Below are 22873 nucleotides of genomic sequence, written 5' to 3' on the forward strand. Positions count from 1 at the left end.
AGTGGTGGTGATGGTCGAAACTTAGAGAAGGAGGAGAAGTTCTTTGGGTGGTGTTCATCTTGGAGGATCATTGCCCACACAATATCCAAGGCGAGACGAGGAATACGACAGAAGATCTCAAGGTTATTAGCATACAAAGAAAAGGTATAACTAGTAATTTTCTTCCGCATCATGCTAGTTATTTTTCTTTGTTAGAATTTCAAACACAAGAGGCATTAGATTCTAGTTTTTCGAATTGTAATTCGAGTTTGTGTTTTCTTTTTGTTTTTCGAATTTGTGATTCGATTATTTTTTTTGGTTAAACCTAGAGTTATATAAGGAAATTAAATATTAGCTTTCCTTAAAAGGCTTTGTCTAGGCGATAGTGGATGCTCCCATACCCAAGAAGGTCATGTGCTGAGTCATGCAGTCCTAAAAGTCAATTTTAGAAATTAATATTTAATTGAATTTATAACATAGGTTGATTTGGATCAATAGTGTTAAGTTCCACTTGCAATCCAAATCTAAACCATTAAGAACATATAAGTTAAATTTGGAATCAATAATGTTAAGTTCCTATTTGTAATGTGATGGAGATGTAGATGTAAAACTATGTAGATTCGCTATATTTCTATTTAATGACTTGTTAATGGCTTGTTCATGCTTGATGAATTTATATTTCTTTGCACGCTTTGTTGATTGATGTGGAGGATCGTTAATCATGCAAAGGGGATGCCCTAGTGCGTATTGACCAAGGTGCCCTAGTGACAAGGGTAACCCTTTCCGGACGTATAGGATGTTCCCTTAAAAGGAGAAACAATCCCTTAGGAATTGCTGCTCTCATAGAAAGAGTGCTCTAGATCGTATACCCGAGGGGCCCTAGTGATAAGGGTAACTTGTTCAAGGGCATCTAGGACATTCTCTTGAAAGGAGAGGTAATTCCTCCATAAGGAAGTAGGAAACAGTAACAAATCTCTACCTTTATCTTTATTGTTATTTACTAGACATGTATTCTTGTGATCTACCGAGGCACCCTCGTGACAGGGGTTAACCGTTATAGGATTTCATAAGAATCGTCTCTATTCGATACTTAGGGGTATTGACTAATTTAACTTCCTGCAAGAGCATGTACATAAAGGGTAGAAACTAAGCAATCTATGTAATATCTCCTAGCATTATAATGAAACCGAAATCCTAGAATCCATCTCCCAAAGCTCATTCCCTCCAAGATCAATTCTCTCTCTCTCCTCTCTCTTCGTCTCAACCTTCTTTCCCTCTCTTTAATCACACTCGTTAGTTCGTAAGCATCAAAGCCAATTTTCGACCGTCTAGATAACTTACTTTGTGACATCTCTAGTGCCTAATCAACAGTCCCTGTAGTTCGACAATCTTATATATTACTGACGACGAATTTGTGCACTTGCGAAATCGTAACAAGTTTTTGGCGCCGTTGCTGGGGACTGTTCGCATTAACATTAGTAGATTAGCAATTTAGTTAATCTAAACTTGTGAATAGTTTTTATTTTTCCATTTTCATAAAAAAAATGTCACAAATTTTATTTTTTTAGATATCCATGAGCACTAATATGTCAAGTAGAGCCTTAAGAGATTTCTCTGCACCCACTTCCGCAAGATTTTTATCTCCCATTATGCAGCCTCATATTGAAGCAGAAAATTTCCAACTAGACCCAGAGTTAATTTTCATGATACAATGTCACAAATTTGGAGGGGAAGTATCAGAAAGTCCTTATCTACACCTTGAGGCATTTCCAGAGCTTTGTGATATGGTGAATTGTGAAGGAGTGTCAGCAGATGCAGTTCGGTTGATGATATTTCCTTTTAGTATCAAGGATAAAGCAAGGACTTAGTTATATTATCTCCGTCCTCAAAGTATCACAAGTTGGGAACAATTGGAGAAACAATTTCTGAATAATTTTTTCCCTCTAAGCAGAACAATTTATATGAGGAATTGCATCACAAATTTTGCTCAAGCGTATGGAGAATCATTATTTGAAGCATGGGACAAATTCAAGAGTCTACAAAGACAGTGCCCTCATCATGATTTGGAAAAATGGCTGACCCTGCACATATTCTATAAAGGAATTTCTTTCTCAGATAAGTGTTTGTTAGATTCATCAGCTGGAGGTTCTTTTATGAACAAGAGTGTAGATGAAGCATATACATTAATTGATCAAGTAGCATTGAACCTCCATGAATGATCAAGCAAAAGTTGGATGGAATCTCCCTTAGAAATTCAAGAAGTACAAGTCATATATACGAGAGAGCCTGTCAAACAAAATACAATTCAACCATCCAAGAGTTTTGAAATCGACAAGTTACAGAATGAGGTGTTCAAACATTTGGGGGTGAAGATTGATAGCATTGTTTCAAAATGGTTCAAACAAGATCCCCCTCCTACACAGACAGTGTCTAGTGAACAGTGTAATAATTTTAAGTTGAGAAGTGGAAAGAATCATGAAGAACTATTGAAGAAGGATTTGTTTAGAATTAAGGAGAAGAACAATAGAAGACCTCAAGAACTCAGTTTCATTACTCCAGAAAGTTCTCAAAGGTCACAAGTACCTTTCCCTCAACGATTGATCACACCTATACTAGATAAGCAAGCTCAAAGGGAATATGGGAAAAAGGAAGTACCTTTCCCAAGACTTTCACTAAAGGTTCCTTTTCCACAAAGGCTAGTGAGGGTTAATGAAAACGAAGACTCTGGCAAATTCTATGGCACTAATATAGTTGAGTGTAGATTTCTGGATGTATATGAAGATGAGGATTGTGATGATAATGCAGTGAATGACAAGTTTTCAGATTGACCTTCTAGGTTTACAGGGTGTTATGATGAAATTAAATTTTTAGATGATGAATGTGATGTGGTAGATCAACTTAAAACTACAAATGAAGTTAGTGATCCTCCTATAGAAGATTCTCCCACTGAGGATATTGATGTTGGTTTATTTTTTGATGCTTGTGTTGATGATGATGTTATGAAAGGAAGTGTAGGGAGCTATATTGTGGAAGCAGCATCTCAAAAATCATCTCCTTTATCCACACAACCTTATGAGTTTATGAGAGTTGCAAGGATTGAACATGTTGTGGACCAAGGTGTAGGGACTTGTACAATAGAAGTAAAGCCCCAAGAATCACCACTTTTAGAGACACCACTACTTGAGCTAGAGCTAGAGCTAGAGCCAATACAAGATTCAGAAGTCACATTCACATGTTTAGAACTTTCAGGTATCTCTTAGCAAAGCAAGGTTAGTATCCTTTGTGATCTTTTAGAATGTTTCATAGATATACTAATAATAGATTTTGTTGGATGTGATTCAATTGGTGATACATACTCAGTTCATCTTAATAAGGTTCTAGTCTATCTAATATATCATGCTTGGGAGAGGTATTTTTTTTTTTGGGTGTGCAGATTTTCATGGGGCCTATAATTGGAAGCTCGATCTGAACCGTCTTCGACCCCCTGAAAGAATTTCCAAGAAGACGAAGATGGAGAGAGCAATACTTCACTTTTTAACTCATATATTAAAAGTTCCCTCCATAATAAGAGTCATTGGTAAGAGGGTGTTGAAATATCTTACCCCTCCAAGATCACGATTTCGTTAAATCTAATGAAGTGGTCAAGCTAATGACCTTAAACAAGCGCTTCTTGGGAGGCAACCTAAGTTCATTTTCCTTGTTTTCTTTATGTCTTTAGTTCTTTATAATAAACATGTATCCTCTACTTAATTTTTGTTATCAATCTTCTTTTATAGAACTCAAAGATTAGGAGTGCAATTACATGATGGAGAAGTTAATGACATGGGCATTTGGCACGCATTATTTGGTAACTTCTCTTACTTTTAATCTCCTCCACATTGTTTTTAGTTTTCATTGGGGTAATGAAAAGTTTAAGCTGGGGGGATGCATTAGATGCATTTGGTTTAGTTTAGTTTTTGCCTATTTCTTTTACATAATAAAATTTTCCTAGTTGCATCATTCATCACATCATGATTGTTTGTTCCTTAATACAAAATACTAGCATGTTTCATCTAGATATTTATGTTGCGTGATTTGGTATGCTAGTATGCTTATTGATCTTTATTTTCCTATCCATAGTAGCATGAAGTGAGCATTATTATTACTAGAAGAATTTAAATGTTGGCCTAGTTTTAGGATCTCTTCACATTATGCTTGACTTTGATGGTAGATATTTTTTAAAATAGTCATGATTCATAGAACTGGACTAGTATTCTTTCTTCTATGGTGACCTCTCAACTATATTTTGGTTAATGGATAAACTCACATCATGTAAGCTCATTTGAAAAAATCAATCCGCCCCCCCCAAATGAAAGTTTGTTCAAGTTTGATACTTTGCAAACATAAAAAAAAAAAAAGAAGAAAAAAAATAAGGGATAAAAAAATAATTATCGTGAGTGGAAACTAGCAATTCCCCCTTTGAGACCGAGTTAGATTACTGGGGAAATGAATGCTATGTTTCTCTTGATACTGAGAATTCCTTTGAAACCTTGTGTAGACGATGCATAGCATTTTTGAGGGGAACGAACCTTGCGTGTGGCAGGTAAGTGCCTATTGCCGGAAGTATGAGGAACACAGTTAAATGAAAAATTGAATAGGCTTAGAGATTGACACTTGAGAAAGTTAAGCCACTTATCACACTAAACACGGAGAACTTCTATTTAGGCCACACTCAAATAATTTTTGTATTATGCTCATCAATGCAACTATATGATAGGTTTATATTGATTCATTAGGGATTATTACATGTCATCTACACACATAAATCTAGATTACAGGTTTTGCTTCAGGACAAGCAAAGGTTCAAGTCTGAGGGTGTGATGTGCGTAGATCATTTTGCTTGAGGACAAGCAAAGGTTCAAGTCTGAGGGTGTGATGTGCGTAGATCATATGGTCATTTATACATGTTTTTACGCACATTCACTTACTTTATTCACGCATGTTCTATGCATGTTCACCTCTATTAGCATATATTTAGCATAAATACTCTTTTGTTCGGAGATCTGCTCTTTGTTTGATTTTGTGTTGACAGGGACAACTTTCGGAGCAAAAACAGTGATTGTCGACGCATCGGAACGAGGCAGAGAACACGACCGTGCAACCTTGCACGACCGTGTGGCCAAACAGAGGAAGAACATGGCACGACCGTGCAACACTTGCACGGTCGTGCGGCCAAACAGAGGTGGATCTTTGTATGTCCGTGCAAACCTACACGACCGTGCCCCCTATGACCGCAGCCAAGCAATGCACGGTCGTGCAATCCTACACGGCCGTGTCTCAGGAGTCGAGCCCCATATCTACACAGTCGTGCCAATTGGCATGACCGTACAGCACAGCCAGAGACAAAAGAAGGCACGATCGTGCAGATCTCGCACGATTGTGCCACTCAACCCGAAGGGAGGAGGCAGTTGCCATGCGGATCTCGCACGACCATGACACGGGTCGTGCGACGCCCATGCCCTAGCTTATAAAAAGGTCAAGAACCCTATTCTCGAGGGCATCTTTGGTTTGAGACTTCATTTCTCCCCTTGGGAAAGGGTTCTCCCCTTCGAGGGAAACCCTAGAGCTTTATTTACCATGATCCCTTAACGTTCCGTCCATCTCTAGAGCAAGGAGGCATCTCCAAGACATCGGAAACCTCGGCAAGCATCTCTTCCTCCCCTTCTTCTCACATCAAGGGTTGTAAGTATGCTTTACTTTTTATTTTGGGGTTGTTCTTCCCTCACAATGGAGTAGAAATCCTCTTCTGGGATTAGGAAGTATTTGTAATGTGATGGAGATGTAGAACTATGTAGATTTGTCATATTTCTATTCAATGACTTGTTAATGTCTTGTTCATGCTTGATGAATTTATATTTCTTTGCACGTTTTGTTGATTGATGTGGAGGATCGTTAATCATGCAAAGGGGATGCCCTAGAGCGTATTGACCAAGGTGCCCTAGTGACAGGGGTAACCCTTTTCGGACGTCTAGGATGTTCTCTTAAAAGGAGAAACAATCCCTTAGGAATTGTTGCTCTCGTAGAAAGAGTGCTCTAGATCGTATACCTGAGGGGCCCTAATAACAAGGGTAACCCGTTCACGGATGTCTAGGACATTCTCTTGAAAGGAGAGGTAATTCCTCCATAAGGAAGTAGGAAACCACACCAAATCTCTATCTTTATCCTTATTGTTATTTATTAGACATGTATTATTATGATCTACCGAGGCACCCTCGTGACAGGGGTTAACCGTTACAGGATTTCACAGGAATTGTCTCTATTCGATACTTAGGGGTATTGGCGTCTACCATATTACATGTCACGTGGTGCATCAAATTAATTAATATTGGAACATTTCAAAACTAAAAATAAGAGATGTAGTATGGAGTCCCAAGTCATATTTTTCCAAGGTTAACTAGTAAATGTGTGTGTATCCTAGAATTGTTTCAAATCAAAATCTTGTATTATCATGGTCCAGAATAGAATCAAGGTAAGAATGTTCTTAACTAGACATGCTCTATTAGATCTCATCACGTTAATATCAGTAAAGTTTAGCTCCCAAAGCATCATCAAATCAAATAATTCAATTCCCGAACTCCAAACCAAGTAAATTCAAAACTCAAGTCACATTTGCATAAATCAAACTACCTCCAATTCTCATTAACAATCACCTCAACAAACAAGCTCAAGAATTCAGTCACAATAAAATTGAATAGAGGTAGCAATCTAAACATCAAATTAAACATTCCAACACTTAAACAAAATTATAGAAACAAAGATTGAATTGCTAACTAAATCTTAAAACTCTACAAACTGTTAGTATCAGAATTGCAAAAACTAATCAGAATTAGGTCTAAGGGTGGGGTTTGTAAGCAAGAAATCACAAACAGAATTGCATAAGGAAACATGAAACAAAATAGAAATTGCAAAGAAATGTAATCAGATCACAAGATCTGAGCATGTTCGTGGACAATTCAAAGATTAAGAAATAAAGAAAACTAAACCCTAAAGCATTCCACATCCAAATCCTTACTGCAAAACCTTCATCATCCTGCTGTCAATAGAATTGCCTAAGAGAACGCTCATATGGCAATCGGCAGCAGATCTCGAGCTTCCAACTAATCCACCGGATGATCTCAGCCTCAGAGAACGCTCATACAGCTCACACCCAAGTGGAATTCACAAGGCACAAGGAAACATCGCCGGAATCTGAAGATGCGCAAACTCCAATCGATTGATCAGACCGATTCCGGAGTTGCTGATGGAATGGAGAACGCAAGTGTGATCGGAACCTCAGAGAACGCCCGTACAGCTCCGGTGATGATGGAAATCGCGGATCGGAGAACGCCCCTGCATCCGGATTGTGAAATGGATAGAAACCAACTGCGCGGTCTGGAGAACGCCCCTGCCGCTTCTGTGACCTCGGTCGATGATCGCCGTCAGCTCCTAGATCGTCGCCGGTGAAAAAGGCTAGCTCACGGATCTGGAATGAGGGAATGGGAGTGCCGGCCGTTGCGCGAAGAAGACGACACTGTAGCAAGAAATCGCGAAGCCAAGCCCGAGCACTGTAGCTTCTCACGCGGCCTTTTAAATCTCCTCAGATTCTATCCAACGGCTGAGATACTTCGGAGCTTGATCAACGGTGGAAAACATCCCAGATCTAAATCAAAACTTCTGGATCTTCATCTACGGTCCAGATCTATTCCTCATTATGGTGGATGAGCCGGATCTTCAATGGATGGCCCAGATCTCTCTGATTTTCAACGAACGGTCCATAATGCTCCAAGGTTTGATCGCCTCGTTTAACCCTTGATTTGAGCCCAGATGTGGTCTGATTTGATCGGGTCCATGACCCTTTTGATGCCTACAAAATAAGAATCAAATATTAGCATCAAATACCATAATTATAAGTCAATTTGCAATTAAGTCCAAATTCAAATGCAATTTATGAAATACAATCTAAATGTGAGATTATGCTGTGAATAATCCAATAAAAACATGCATTATGAATTAAAATAATGTAGCAAAATCATGGTTATCAGGTATTGACTAATTTAACTTCCTGCAAGAGCATGGACATAGAGGGTAGAAACTAAGCAATCTATGTAATATCTCCTAGCATTATAATGAAATCGAAATCCTAGAATCCATCTCCCAAAGCTCATTCCCTCCAAGATCAATTCTCTCACTTCGTCTCAACCTTCTTTCCCTCTCTTTAATCACACTCGTTAGTTCGTAAGTGTCAAAGCCAACTTTCGACCATCTAGATAACTTACTTTGTGACATCTTTAGTGCCTAATCAACAGTCCCTATGGTTCGACAATCTTATATATTATTGATGACGAATCCGTGCACTTGCGGAATCGTAACACGACTCCGTCGCCATGGATTTCATCGTCCTCTTACGTGGTCGTCCTGCGCCACATCTCAGAGCGGGAACACGTGTAGATCTTGTCATATCTGTTAAATTATTACCCAAATATTACTACAAGTACCAAAAGTAATCATCATACCTATTTGTCGTCTGGAGATGTTCTGTCACTGCCAAGTCCCCAATTATAACCTTGTCTAAAAATACATTGGACTTCCGAACATAAAAATCAACGAAAATCCGTATAAATCCGAAAATTACCCAGGTTGACTCTCAAAAACCTGGGCTCTGATACCAAAATAATTGGTATCAGATTAATTTAAAAATCCTGATCACGAAAAGAAACAAAACATTGCAAACCTGCTCTAATACCAAATAAATTGGTATCAGATTAACTAAAAAATCTAAAACACGGAAATCAGAACACGCCAACTTGGCTTTGATACCAAAAATATTATCATGTCTCAGGTAGTTCCTGCCAGAAGAAATTTCGGCAGCATCTCCCTTGTACGGGTGACAATATGAAACTTTACTACAAGCCCTCCGGGTCACACAAACCTCGGCCAATACGGCCAGAACAATAAATATAAAATACAAAAACAAACAACGCAGTTTATATCATCTCAGCCTCTGGCTGACACAACCACGCAGTTTATTTGAAAACAACCTACTCCACTACTACGACGGAAAACACATAACACAACAGGGAAACCATCGCAGAGACCAAAACTCGCTAAAAATACTCGAGTACAAGTCATACATCACACATATATATAAAATGAATAACAACGAAACCAAAAACCTAAAATATATGAATCCGTCGCGACATGTAGTGGGGGACTAGAGACTGGAACCTCCTGACAACATCAACCTGAAATGATAATAAATCAACGGGGTGAGTCCAACACTCAGCGGATACCAAGTTGACAAGCATCATGGCTATAACTAATAGTAATAATCATAGAGTACAGTCTACTGGACAAAAGCTGGAAATGCAAAACAGAAAAGGAAAGGAGAAGCTGTAGTCATCAGGGCCTCCTATCAGAATAATAAGGTCGTCAGACCGAAAATATCATGTCTCCTGTATGCATGCCAATCATTTGCATACACAAAATATGCAGCAAACAAAGTGTAGCAAACATAAGCAATAAATGCAATCATGCATATGATGCAATATGCCATGGTCACCCCTCGCGCAGTCAGTCATCTCACACACGATGGTGAGACCGAGTGGGTAGGGCTATAACAACCGTGCACTCTTCCATTACTGTTCATGATGAGTGACCGAGTGGACAGGATGCTGTCGGAGTACACCTATCCTCCTACCCCAAATTATAAGTGGGGGAGCTCAATGCTCTCATCTCTCTAAGGCAGTCCAGAGGAGGGATCCCTGCCGGCTACCACGCTGCGTCACCACTACCCATGAGCGGACCAGCGGAGCCTAATAGAGCAAAACTGTCACACACCCTGCCTGACATACCACTAATCCATGAGTGGTTGTGTGTGCAGATCCATGTAATTGACAATGTGCTCAACAATAATGGAGCTGTCAATCGCTCAGCATGCAATCTTGCGAGATGATGCATGACACTAAGCATGAAAATCCTGACTATATCTATGTCCATAAAATATGTACAAAAAAAAATACATGGATCAAATAAGAAAAATCTGGGTACACGTGTCTGATATGATAAATGTCTAGTTCGATATATCATAAGGCATGGTATATCACTACCGCTATGAGCATAAATAATTATGACAATAATCACGAGGGTATAAAACATAAATGCAGAACAGCTAGAAGCATGCAACAGGTATCATGTAATGACATACTAAAGCAAAGATAAACATAATTATTACTAGAGGCTATAACCTACTTCGCATATCAACATGACATTATCAAAAGAGATAAGTCAAGGTACCCGTCTCAAAAATGGAGATCATATCCGAAAGATCCCACGTCGAGACGCTCGTCTCGAATCAAAGTCCAAGATATGTTGTGGTCCCTAGTGGCCCACAGCTAAATTCAGTGCCTGATTGGAGAAGATAATCGGAGCTCTGGATCACCGGCTAACAGTACTGCTATAGCCAATTCTGATGTGGTTGTTGGTGGTTGCAACGGCCGGAGCAAAGGTGATGATTGTCGGTCGCTCAACACAGCCGATGGGCATCAGCACACAGGGAACCCAACAACTCTCATGACGGCTGCGGTATCGCCGATCTGGCCTCACGAAAAAGACAGTGACACCAAGCGATCAGGACCGTGGCACCTTCCTGATGAAATCACTGCTGCTTTGTTCAGATCTGACAGTAAGAGGGCTTGGTCGCGCTAACCCTTTCATCAACTACTCCCTTCCGGTGACGACGATGCCAAGCGGTGGCAGCGGTAGAGGAGATCGAGGACGACAGAGGGAGAGGAAGAAGTGGCAACCGGTGGAAGAGATGGTGACCCTAGTGGCGAGGTCGTACTAGCACGAAATCGACACCAGCTTCACGGTGTCCCTCAGCGTCGCGTCGTCGAATGCTCGTCGGAGCCTCTGCCAAGGCCTCTACTTGAGCAGCCGCTCCCGCACGCTCCTCCTCTGGCCAAATCGGAACGGCGATCGGGCATCGACCATCTACGACGTTGCTGAGAGAAAGGAAAGGGGCGGCTTCGTGCATGAGAGGAAGAGAGATCGTGAGAGGCAGGGAGTCGGTGTCGGTTGTGATCGGGAGGAAGATAGACTTGGGATTTGTATGCGTGGGAGAAGAGGAAGAGGCGTCGGGCGGCTGCGTCGGTTGGGGAAGGAGACGACGCCGAGTTGGGGAGGAAAGGAAGTAGATGGTGTCGGGTGGATTAGGTCTCGGTGACGAAGAGGAAGAGAAAACGATGACTAGGGAGAAGAAAAGAAAGGAAAAAAGGAAAAAGAAAAATACAACTTTTCCTTGTTTAAATGGGTAGCTTAAACATGCTTCCCTTAGCCCCAATATTTATCCCCATAACCTACATCATACGACCTCCGAAAAATTCTCAGAAAATTTTAAAAAATTTCATTAAGGTTATTCCTCTATTTAAACTTATTATTTAATTAATATTTCGGGTACCGTATTTTACACTGTTTTTCCCAACATCTCATTAAAAATCTTTATTGGTTCCCGGATGAGGGTCCAGAAAAACTCCCCCTCCACCAGACCGTGGGAGAAGGCGCTCATCATGATCTTTGAGGTGGCGGACGGGACGTCCTGGGCCACCTGGTTGAAGCGCTTGATAGCTTCTTAAGGGTTCCGCAGACCCTGGCTTGAGGGCGAAAAGATAGTGATCTATCTTCTGATACTTCCTTCTACTGTGAAATGGCGCAGGAAAGCGTTCTTGAAGTCTTGAAAGTAGGTGATAGATCCGTTCGGTAATCCATCGAACCACTTTTGGGCTGAGCCAGATAGAGTGTTTAAAAACACTCGACACTTGATGGTGTCGCTATATTGGTGCAACAACGCAACGTTCCAAAATTTTTGGAGATGATTCTCTGGGTCCTTGCTACCATCGTATTCTTCAATAGTTGGGGCTTGTACTTCTTTAGTAGCTTCTCCTCGAGTACCCGTAGAGAGAAGGACACTTGCTCCTCAAGCATCTCCCTCGGCTCCTTCCTAAGGATTATAGCTATCCCCTTCTTCAGATCTCGAGGCGTGGAACTCTCGGTCGTGGAGGCCTGGTGCTACTCCTTATTATAATAGTCTAGACCCTTGTTATAGTAGTCCGGGCAAGGCTCGTAATAAAAGGATTGGGGGAAAGTCTCGGGCTATTTCCTCTTAGACCCCTTGTCGGAAACGTGGGTTTGGTCCTTGGAAACTGCAGGCATTTTGGGTTGTTGTGAAGAAGTGGTCTATTTTTAGGAAGTCGTTCGCCTCTTGGTCTCCTTGAACAGTTCGTACTCTTCCGCTGTCATAGTGACATTGATCCTTCCGATATTCTCTATCGTCATGCTCCAGAACAGGTGAAGGAAGTTCTCACAGGGCCAATTGATCCTGTCTGAAATCTGAGTCAGACGAAGGTCGGTTGAGATGGCGTTAGTGTTGACAGAGAGGCAACTTGGACACACCTAACGTACGTGCACCAGAAAGGCGGACCCCCACGTGGAGCCAAGGACAGTGGTGACGAGACCAGTGGTACTTAGGATTTGTGCACACTCAGACAAGCACACGGAACGTTAGAGACCAAAAATCAGGGAAAAAGTCCACAGCACAGACCCTTTGAAGCTCAAGTCAGGTCCTTTTCCCCTAGAAGAATAGTGTATGAAGGGAAAAAGAACTGTGAAAGATGAGTGCGAATGTGTACGCATACTTGGCTAAGGGAGAGGACCTCCTTTTTTATATGACAATGCGTACCTCTGGAGTCTGACCGATGTCAAAGAATGTCGGGTGTTAGAGCTTGTCGGGTGATAGAGGACACGTGGTGCCCTCTCATTGGTTGAAAGAAGGTTCCATTCGCAGATGATAGCAGACCATGAGATATTCCCTGACGTATGACAACTATTCCCTAATAGGAGGTTACGATTCTCTGACATTGTTATCGCCTAGTGCTTTCTATTCCGCCCGAGTTTAGCTACGAACAGCTCAGGATGACCGTTCGGGTGTGACACCTGGCTAGAGTCTTAATGAGGGAGGCGAGCTGCGACGAGGGTCCCATTTTTCACGCTTGAATTACTGAAAGGTCAACCGGGAGTTGTCTTACTGAAAGTATCAGACCTGGCTATGCGGACCGAGCTGAGGAAACCCGACCGGTTGGGGCAAGTCAGACATTACCTTAGGTTGCACCTTATGCTTCAAATCTAGTACCCTGATTTGTCAGTACCCGACCAGGAATTATGTGACTAATGACATCATGCGACCTAACTCCTTTCCTCTCCTAACTGCTGGCTGTCACGTCCCCTTGACTTCTGACTGCTACATTCCCTTGACTTCTGACTGCCACACCCCCTAGACTTTTGACTGCGTACCTTTGGAGTCTGACTGATGTCAGAGAATGTCGGGTGTCAGAGTCTGTCGGGTGATGGAGGACACGTGGTGCCCTCTCATTGGTTGAAAGAAGGTTCCATTTGCAGATGATAACAGACGATTGAGATATTCCCTGATGTATGACAGTTATTCCCTGACAGGAGGTTATGATTCCCTGACATTGTTGTTGCCTAGTGCTTTCTATCCTGCTCGGGTTTAGCTCCAGACAGCTCGGGATGACCGTTCAGGTATGACATCTGGCTCGAGTCTTGATGAGGGAGGCGAGCTACGACGAGGGTCCCATCTTTCACGCTTAAATTACTGAAATGCCGACCGGGAGTTGTTTTACTGAAAGTACCAGACCTGGCTACATGGACCAAGCTGAGGAAACTCGATCGGTCTGGGTAGATCAGGCATTACCTCAGGCTGCACCTTATGCTTCAGATCTGGTACCCTGATCTGTTGGTACCCGACCAGGAATTATGCGACTAATGACGTCATGCGACCTAACTCCTTTCCTCTCCTAACTACTGGCTGCCACGCCCCCTTGACTTCTCACTGTCACGTCCCCTTGATTTTTGACTGTCACACCCTCTTGACTTTTGACTGTCACGTCTCCTTCACTTTTGTCTGCCCCACCTTATCGGACCCTACCTTTATACATCATATCAATCGATAAAATAATAGAGCTGAGTTTCACCCCATTAGTAGAGTCGAAGCTGACACGCTGTAGACTGTCGAAAATGTTATGCCGATTGGGACTTCAGTGGTCAGGAGGGGATGATCGTTCGTCTTCGTTGAGTTGTCATTGAAAATGGTAGGAAATGCCCCACATACGGTCGAAAAAATGCGCATTGTAGAATCAGTTGGGAAAATGTTTAGGTTTTCTTTCCGCCTTTTTTTACAAAGAATCTGCACCATTGTCGGGAGACGATTTTACTTCGGATGGACGTTGTGAAGAAAACGAGCGGCTTTTATAAAGTACCCTAAGGCTACGTTTGGTTGGGCGTAATGTAATTGAGCTTGTAATGTAATCAAATTTATAATGTAATGTAATCTTGATTACATTACTACGTTTGGTAATGAAATGTATGTAATCTTTGATTACAAAGGTGATTACATTCATTTGTTTGGTGCCTATTATTTTTATAAGAAATGTAATTCATATTATTATAAAATGACAAAAATATCCTACGACTTCTACCGGCGGGCGCTACATCTCTGTCGGAGCTTGCGGTGGCCGCTGCCGTCGGGCGTCGGCCGTCGCCGGTCGCCGACGGTCGTCGGCCGGTCGCCGGCTGCCGGCGGTCGTCGATTGTCGGTGGCCGCTGGTAGTCGTCGGCGCCCGTCGGTCACCAGCCACCGGGGGGGCGGTGATGGGCGGTGGCGGCAGTAGCGACGGGCGAAGATGAGCGGCGACAGACTAGGGGTATATTTGACATTCAAATTTTTATTAAAAGATGACCTCGTAATATAATCGGATTACAATGTGTTTGTTTTGTAATCCAGATTACAACATTTCATTACATTTTGTAATCCAGATTACATTACATTACAAGTTAAAAATGAAACCAAACAAAATAATTAACTTTGTTATGTAATCTGGATTACATTATAAGGCAGATTGCACCCTATCAAACACAGCCTAAGTAAAATAGATATTTAGTAAATTTAATTACTGGGTTAATTAGAATGCGGAAAATTAAACGTTTATACTAATATATCTGTAAAATAAATTATTTAATTAATAGCACAGCAAAGACAAAGTTGGAGGAGAATAAAGAAATCTAAAATTACAGGGTTAAAATGAAAACAAAATACTGAAATTTGGTTAGAAAAGTAACCAATTTGCTTTTTATAACCAAAGAAGAAAGAGCAGAGAACTCAAAAGTAGCCCACCTCTTTCTTCCTAGGAAGATTAATTGTGAATGAAACGAGCAAGATTCACAGAAATCCGAGAATTAATGTGCCAAATAGATCTGATTCAGTTTTAATTGCAGATTTCCTTCCACCTCCTCAAGAATTGTCGTAAGTTCAAGGAAAGAACGATCTAAAGAAAGAGAACAATCAGTAGGAAGAGGAATTTGATTACAGATTACCTCAAAGGCCATCCACAAACCCGCTGTAACATCCAAACCTCTTTAATTTTGTGCAATTTGTTGTTGTTTTTTCTCGTGATTTATTCCCCTCCTTCACAGTTTTTTTTTTTTTTTTTTGTGTGTGTGGGCGTTCTAAGCTAATCGATCGTTGTCGAAAAGTCCCTTTTCCCCCGTTTTTATTTTTTTGGATTTCGTATAACCGATCTGAAGCATTTCTTTTTTTGCAAGATGAATCCTGGCCCTGTGCTCGGGAATCTTGGTGGTTCTAAGCCATTTAGGGTTTGGTTTGGTTTCGAAGAAATCGGACCAGAGAGATGGATGAGCTTGAGATGTCTGGGTTTGGGAAAAGAATCGGTTTGGTGTAGTACCTGCTACCTAGATCTGGGGATAGATTCTTAGCTTCCCTTGCCTTTAGGAAACAGAAACCCTTTCGTCCTCTTTTGCTTTCAGGGGAAAGAAGACTTTCAAAGCCTTTCATTGCCTTCACTGTGATTTTTTGCGTATGGTAGGTCCGTATACATTTTGTTTTCATGTTACATCTCCTCGACCAGGCTCACCTTCAATTGATAAAAGGCATTATTCTTGTCGACTTATAGTTCTTTATTTTCTGGTTGGCAATTTGTTGGAATGTGTTAAGTATGATAGTTGCCCTTTTCCATAATTTAAGTGCAGGCCTAGGACTTGTTCGTGAATTGTGGAGTATTACTTAGTCTGTTTGTGATTGATTTCAAGGCTGTAATTTCTGCAATCTCTATAGAGCATTGGATATTGTTGACTTTGCTCTTGTTTGTGGATTCTACCATAATATAATCCTCTTGCTACTAGTGACCAAGATTTTTGTATTGTTGGAAAATTTAATATAGTTTGGAAAACAAAGCTAGCTCGTGTGTGGAGCTCAAGTGGAAGTTTCTTTCCTGGTAAGTCCTAATTATTGATGGAGAATGTCCTTTTATATGGTCTTAAAGTTATTATTTTTCCTCTATATGTTTTAATTGTTCTGATTACTACAGTTATTTTAGAAGCATTTTTCTTTGCAAGTCATATGTACGACTTATTCTTGGTGGTTATGCAATGTGGATAATATCAGTTGCAGGAAATAGATGGCTTTTAAGTTTAAGGACTAACAAACATTTACTGCCCTAGGTATACCACAATAACAGGATGATGCTCCAAATAATTGAGACATGGTTGCTTTTGTTTGTTCGTTACAACCCATTAACTAAGACTAATTGGAATAAGTTAATTGATTTTCTCTATTTGTTTTGACAATATTCAACAGGTGATTAACACATAAACAAAGAGGAATATCAATGTAGATTATTGTTTTATTTACGAATTTCAAATTTTATGTAATTTACTAGTTGCTGTGGTCTTTCCTTGTTGATATCTAGTATTATGAGTAGAAGACAGAAAATTGTTTTTTCCCTGGCATGTGAGACACGAGGGTTCTGATTTTCTCTATTTGTTTTGACAATATTCAACAGGTGATTAACACATAAACAAAGAGGAATATCAATGTAGATTATTGTTTTATTTACGAATTTCAAATTTTATGTAATTTACTAGTTGCTGTGGTCTTTCCTTGTTGATATCTAGTATTATGAGTAGAAGACAGAAAATTGTTTTTTCCCTGACATGTGAGACACGAGGGTGGGGATTCAAAATAGGGAAATTCCTTTGTATGCTTCACTATTCTTTTCCTTCATGTTTAGTTTTATTGTTCTATCCGCTTTAAGTCTCATTGGTATTCATTGTCTAAAAGGCTCTTTACTGATATATTATTGGGATTTTTGGTGGTTTTGAATTAAGAAAGTGGTGGAAGAAGGTTTTATGGAGTTTGAAGCTTGAAACAAGGCTTTAAGAAACCCATACCAGTACCTAAAGGTGGATGGTATACTTGAATTGACACCAAAGATGTATAATATAGAGTAACTGCATAAGAAGAAATTGGTAAGTATGTATGTAACTGAACTGTTTTTGTAACAAGCCCAAATAGCCATGTAGTTGGATAAAAACCCATATGTGCTTGTTTAGGATGATACAGATAATGCTTAAATACTTTTTCTTGTATTCTGATAATGAATGAGCTGACAAACAAAGTTAAAACAAAATGTTAAGTTTGTGATGGAAGTTAATGATTAGTTCATTTTAAAAAAAATCAGAATAAGCTCACTTTATGATAAAAGGTGATGACTTTTGTGCAACACGGGTCAGTGACAAGAGATATCCCATGTTCAAGTCAACACGGGTCAGTGACAAGAGATATCCCATGTGCTTTACTCCCGATAGTTAACACCATTCTGGTAAGTTGGTTTTTCTTTCAATATGAGGCATGAGTAGAAATTATTTTTCTTTCACTTGCTAATTTAGCTAATCTGGTTTGCTGGGGACTATGCCTCACATGATGAGTACACTAGAAATTGATGGACGTCCAGCTTATCAGTATATTATGTCTATTCATCTACATTAATTAAGATTTTTATGAGCTTATTTGAGTGGTATACACTAATGTTAGAAGCAAGAATTATAATGGGTGATGAAAATTGCAAAATGCATGTGATGCAAATCATAGAGAAAAAAAGTACAATATAGCAGATTATGTCATTGAAGGGGAGCTTTGGTGCAATAGTATAGTTATTGGCATGTGACCTAGAGGACATGGGTTCAAGTTTTGGAAATAATCTCTTGCAAAGTAGGTAAGACTGTTTACAATAGACCCTTCCCTGAAACACCTATTGGCGGGAGCTTCGTGCAGTGAGTTGCCTTTTGATAGCAGATTATGTCATTGTGCACATATGCCTTTATCACTTATTTCAAAGGAATTGTACACTCATTACTCATAGGATCCCTTTGTATTGTGAAAACAAAATGATTCTAATTTTATGTCTTAACAAATTTAATATGTTATTATTTTTACACAGAGCATTTGCTACCTTATCAGGATACTCAAGCTACTATTTATACACTAATTTTAATTTCTTTTCATTGACTCTTGTCTACAACAATATCCTCTCCAGAAATCAAAGATGTAATTGATACATAGACAACAATGTCTCTTTATAGTAGCTCACAATGTTACCTTATTCAGTGAACGTTTAAGACGCATCCATTGTAGCTTTACAATAACATAGGATTTACTATCTTTGAAGGTATTGGAGTCATCATCTTTGTTTGTACATTTTTTTCATAAATCACACTGCATCAACCTGATGTCATCATCGTAAAAGTAAGACAGTTGATATTTGATAATATGTTTCTTCATGGTTGCTCTCGACATTACCTTGTTCATTAGCAGAGACTTTCAAATATATATGATATGAATTATGAAAAACAAACTTTGAGAGTTGCTACCTAACTGTTTTTTGAGATTCAATAAAGAATTTCTTTGGGTCATTACCTTGTACTTATGTTTGTTGTGGAAGCTATCATCTTGATTTTCTAGTTTACCCATTTAATTCACGAAGGTCGATTTTTTACAGTGACGGAGAAAGATGCAAAATAAATTAAATGGTTTAACTAAATAAAATTGGTCCAAATAAACAATATTATTTTATTTTAGTTTACTGCTTTGCTCTAGTTTTAATTAGATTGGTTATGTGTAAAATTTTATTTGAGGCTTTAGCCTATTGTGTAAGTAAATTTGTCCATTAACAAAGTTTCTACTATTCTGATTCTCTCTTCTCGCATTGTGAGTTTGCCAATTGAGTCATGCAACCTTGTTATTCATCATTTAACTTGTCTAACTATAGTCTCTATTGGATGCTTTTGAACATAGCCATACCATCTTGACATATTTTATCATCTTTCATAACTTCTCTTAATTTCTCCTATATAATAATATTTTTATTTTTTTATCTTTTTAAGTAATTTCACACATCTATTTTGGCATTCTTATTTATGTTAATTAGCTCTTTTTCCTCTTTATAATCTGGTATAGCCACTTACCCAAACAAGATAACTGATATATTAGCTTTGTTTCACCCAACCACTAGCTCAATATATTAAGCTATGTTAATATGAGCTCACTCATTTAACCTCATATACCTCCTACAAAAAACTCTGAATGTGAGACAAACCTAAGGTTGTTGCCACAATAGTGGTGGCATGTCTATTGAACCTGGCTATGTGGCAGAAGGTTGTTGCCTGCAGGAAGCTATAATGGAACTTCATTAACTTGTTAACCTTAATATTTAAATTAAAGAAAATAGCAATCATTCATCTAAACCTATGAAATTCCGTTCACTAGCACAAAACATTTTGTGAACTAAATTAGGGTGTCAGACAAGAACTTTCTAAAAAGAATTCACGCATCTAAACCTATGGCTTCCATCACTATCAAACAACAGTTTGTGGACTAAATTAAGGTGTTAAACAAGAACTTTCTAAAAAAAATTCCATGCAAGTGGCAAGTCAATTTATAAGCTAATTTTACATTAGCTAGGGAATTAATAGTAATCCTAGAGTGTTAAAATTGGTGAGGACGTCTTTATTAGGGGTTTATGAAAGGTAGAACTGAATTGTGACCATCTTTTTGTGCCTTATTGTAAACTACATTTGTTTCTTTTGTTGATATCTTTTAAAATTTCAGCCAAAGCACTCATGTGAATGGAACCTAGAATTGTAAAAAGAAAGCCTACTAATTATTTTTATTCACATTGTAGATAGGATTCACAAGTGTGTTTGATTTCTTTGATTAACAAATTTATTTATATAAACTTCACGCATGTTGGAATGCTTAATGCGTTGAACTACTTTACAGCAGGAAGTATGCTGAAGATGACAGAAATAAAAGGAAGCAGTAGAAGTACAATAGATATTGCTGTTTCACACAAGGAATTGGACGAGATTTCATGCTCCATTTGTATGGAATATCCCCATAATGCTGTCCTCCTCTTGTGCAGTTCTTATGAAAAAGGCTGCAGATCTTACATTTGTGATACAAGTTACAGGCATTCCAATTGTCTGGACCGATTCAAAAAACTTCAAGTGGACAGCAACAAGATATCTTCTGAACCTAGATCTTCAGCCCTGGACAGTTCTCATGTTAGAAATGTTGGCCAAAATATTTCTCGTCTGGTGTTACCACAACCTGTGTTAATAAGAAACTTGGTTGAAACAGATGGTCGAAGTAATTTGGTAGCAAGTGCTGAAGGTATCTCTGTCGATACACTTGGAGAAAATAGTAATAGCCAAGAACATGAGGCATTTACAGAAGCTCGAGGTGAAGAGCAGACTCAACCCGAGGAGTCTGGAGGTAGTGATGCTCCAGAAACTTCTCTAAAATGCCCTCTTTGTCGAGGTGTTGTTATGGATTGGATGATTGTGAAGGAAGCAAGAGAGTTTCTCAACCTAAAACCAAGGAGTTGCTCTAGGGATTCTTGCTCTTTTTCTGGCAACTATAAGGAGCTACGTCGACATGCCAGGAGAATCCACCCTGCCACTAGGCCTGCTGATATTGACCCATCACGTCAGCGAGCATGGCGTCGTCTGGAACATCAACGTGAATATGGTGATATTGTCAGTGCTATCAGATCAGCAATGCCTGGTGCAATCGTGCTTGGTGACTACGTCATCGACAGTGGAAATGGACTATCTCATGATAGGGAACACAACAGCTCGGGTGAGGATGCTGGATCATGGTGGACAACATTCTTTCTTTTGCATATGATCAACAACCCAGTTGAGTCCCTCGACGAGCCTAGGGGTTCATTGAGAGCATGGCGCACACATCGGCGTTCAGGACACCGCAACCTCTGGGGCGAGAACCTGCGGGGCATGCAAGATGACGACGAAGATAACATAGATGATATTCCAATACCAAGGAGGCGTAGGAGGTTCGTAAGAGCCAGGCCTGAAGAGGAGCAGCCATAAGATATAACCCTTTCCTGGTAATCATAAACTGCCGGGATTTACCTGAATGTTACTTTTCCAATGGTTTGTCGGTAAATTCCGAGTCTGAGCTGATGAAACTGCTTTTGTCTGAAATATCATCTCATACTTTGAGGCTGTTGCAGTTCGCTGGAGTATGGAATTGTGAAGCCCCAAAGGAATTGACGTCGGAAACTGGAATGGCTGGTCCGAAATGGTTCTCTTTAGGTAATGAACTATATTTCCTACTCTAACAGGATGTTCTTGGGAATCATGAAAACTGGGGTAGCCTTGCTGGTACTAGTCTGCATGAACTGGAATGCTAGCTTGCTCGCTCTTGTTGTTGGTTGTCAAAATTTGATGTGTTGGTGAAACATTAATCCCTGGCGTTTACAAATTGTACATGGTTTAATTCTCTCGTTAAATTCATCTCAAACTAGGTTTGGAAAGACATCATCTCGTGCTTGAAAATGTTTTATCTCATAACCATTGATGAACTTCAAAGCATTCATTGTATGTTTGATTAAAAACTTAGGTTTTCAATTCTTATAAAAAAAAATTGTATATACCCTAATTATACAAAATAACATCTCTTACTCCAATCTAGAGATAGCCGAGTTGATATTTGGATAGGTAGAGTTGATTTCTGTGAGGTTTATTCCTCTAAGGATTAAATATCCTTTCACTTAGGAGGTCATTTGGTATCGTGATTTACCTTATTTCATTTTGCTATGAAGTATTTGAGGTGAGCGAAATCATTTTTTAGTTTGTTTAGATATTTACTTGTCATCTTATTTTATCTATTCACCGTTGTCCATGACATCCCTTGGCGTCTTCACTCGAGCTTGAAACACTAGTCGTCACCATCTCCTTGGAACATTATTTTCCTTTTGCAGGCTCCGAGCTGTGCTACATCCAAAGACATTCCTCTCCTCCATCACAGTCCCTGCACATGCCGTGTTGTTTCCAGGAAAATGACCCCACTTTACAAATCAAAATTTTCCCCATCTTTTCTTCCTTTTTTTTTCATTATGTGCACATATCGAAGTCAAAAACACTTCAGGTGGGAGAGATACATTGGGCTGAAAGAGACCTTCTAAAAGCTCAATAATTTTTCTCAAGTCAAAAGCCTAAACATTGCGAATGGGAGTGACGTTTTTGTATTTATTATCAAAATAGCATTTAATTGTAACTCTAATATCTAACCATTATGATATAATAGTTGTAACCATTACCGTAATATAGTATTAATAAGGATATATTTTTTTTAAAAAAATGAGATGATAAATAAAAAGAGATATTCTTTTGATCATTCTAATAATATTGGGACCATCGTCACTCTCACTCAACAGTAAGTGAACGCCTAGACTTACGAGAACAACGTTGCAGTGCATGCTTCCACATAACTAAAAGATTTGGTCCGGTGGATGAAACCGAGACTTGCTCTATCTTCTTGCACTCAAAAAGTTGATGCCACTTGAAGATGATGGTGGTGCAGTTTGTTTTGTCGACTTATTGTTTGAAGTCCAATGAATTGTACAGTCAATGTTGCAAGAGATAACAGAGG

At 39.5% G+C, this 22873-nt stretch overlaps 1 protein-coding gene and 1 non-coding gene across 6 annotated transcripts; one reads left to right on the forward strand and one right to left on the reverse strand.

Moving 5' to 3' along the window:
* Positions 1–1938: 1938 nt before the first annotated feature.
* Positions 1939–2044, reverse strand: LOC121998832. The gene has a single exon (XR_006116624.1). It is a non-coding gene; the product is annotated as a small nucleolar RNA R71 (small nucleolar RNA).
* A 13148-nt stretch (positions 2045–15192) lies between these two features.
* On the forward strand, positions 15193–21762 carry LOC121996832. Of its 5 annotated transcripts, none has more exons than XM_042550956.1 (3): positions 15193–16355; positions 20198–21326; positions 21453–21762. In XM_042550956.1, the coding sequence occupies exon 2, from the start codon at positions 20206–20208 to the stop codon at positions 21307–21309; it is 1104 nt and encodes a 367-aa protein (XP_042406890.1). In that variant the 5' UTR covers positions 15193–16355; positions 20198–20205; the 3' UTR covers positions 21310–21326; positions 21453–21762. The 5 variants fall into 5 exon arrangements, with proteins under 5 accessions (XP_042406890.1, XP_042406889.1, XP_042406888.1 ...); XM_042550955.1 differs by having other exon boundaries at positions 15193–15463; positions 16111–16355; positions 20198–21762; XM_042550954.1 differs by having other exon boundaries at positions 15193–15463; positions 16302–16355; positions 20198–21762.
* Positions 21763–22873: the final 1111 nt, after the last annotated feature.

Source organism: Zingiber officinale, chromosome 6A (assembly GCF_018446385.1).
Source record: "Zingiber officinale cultivar Zhangliang chromosome 6A, Zo_v1.1, whole genome shotgun sequence".
Taxonomy (NCBI): domain Eukaryota; kingdom Viridiplantae; phylum Streptophyta; class Magnoliopsida; order Zingiberales; family Zingiberaceae; genus Zingiber; species Zingiber officinale.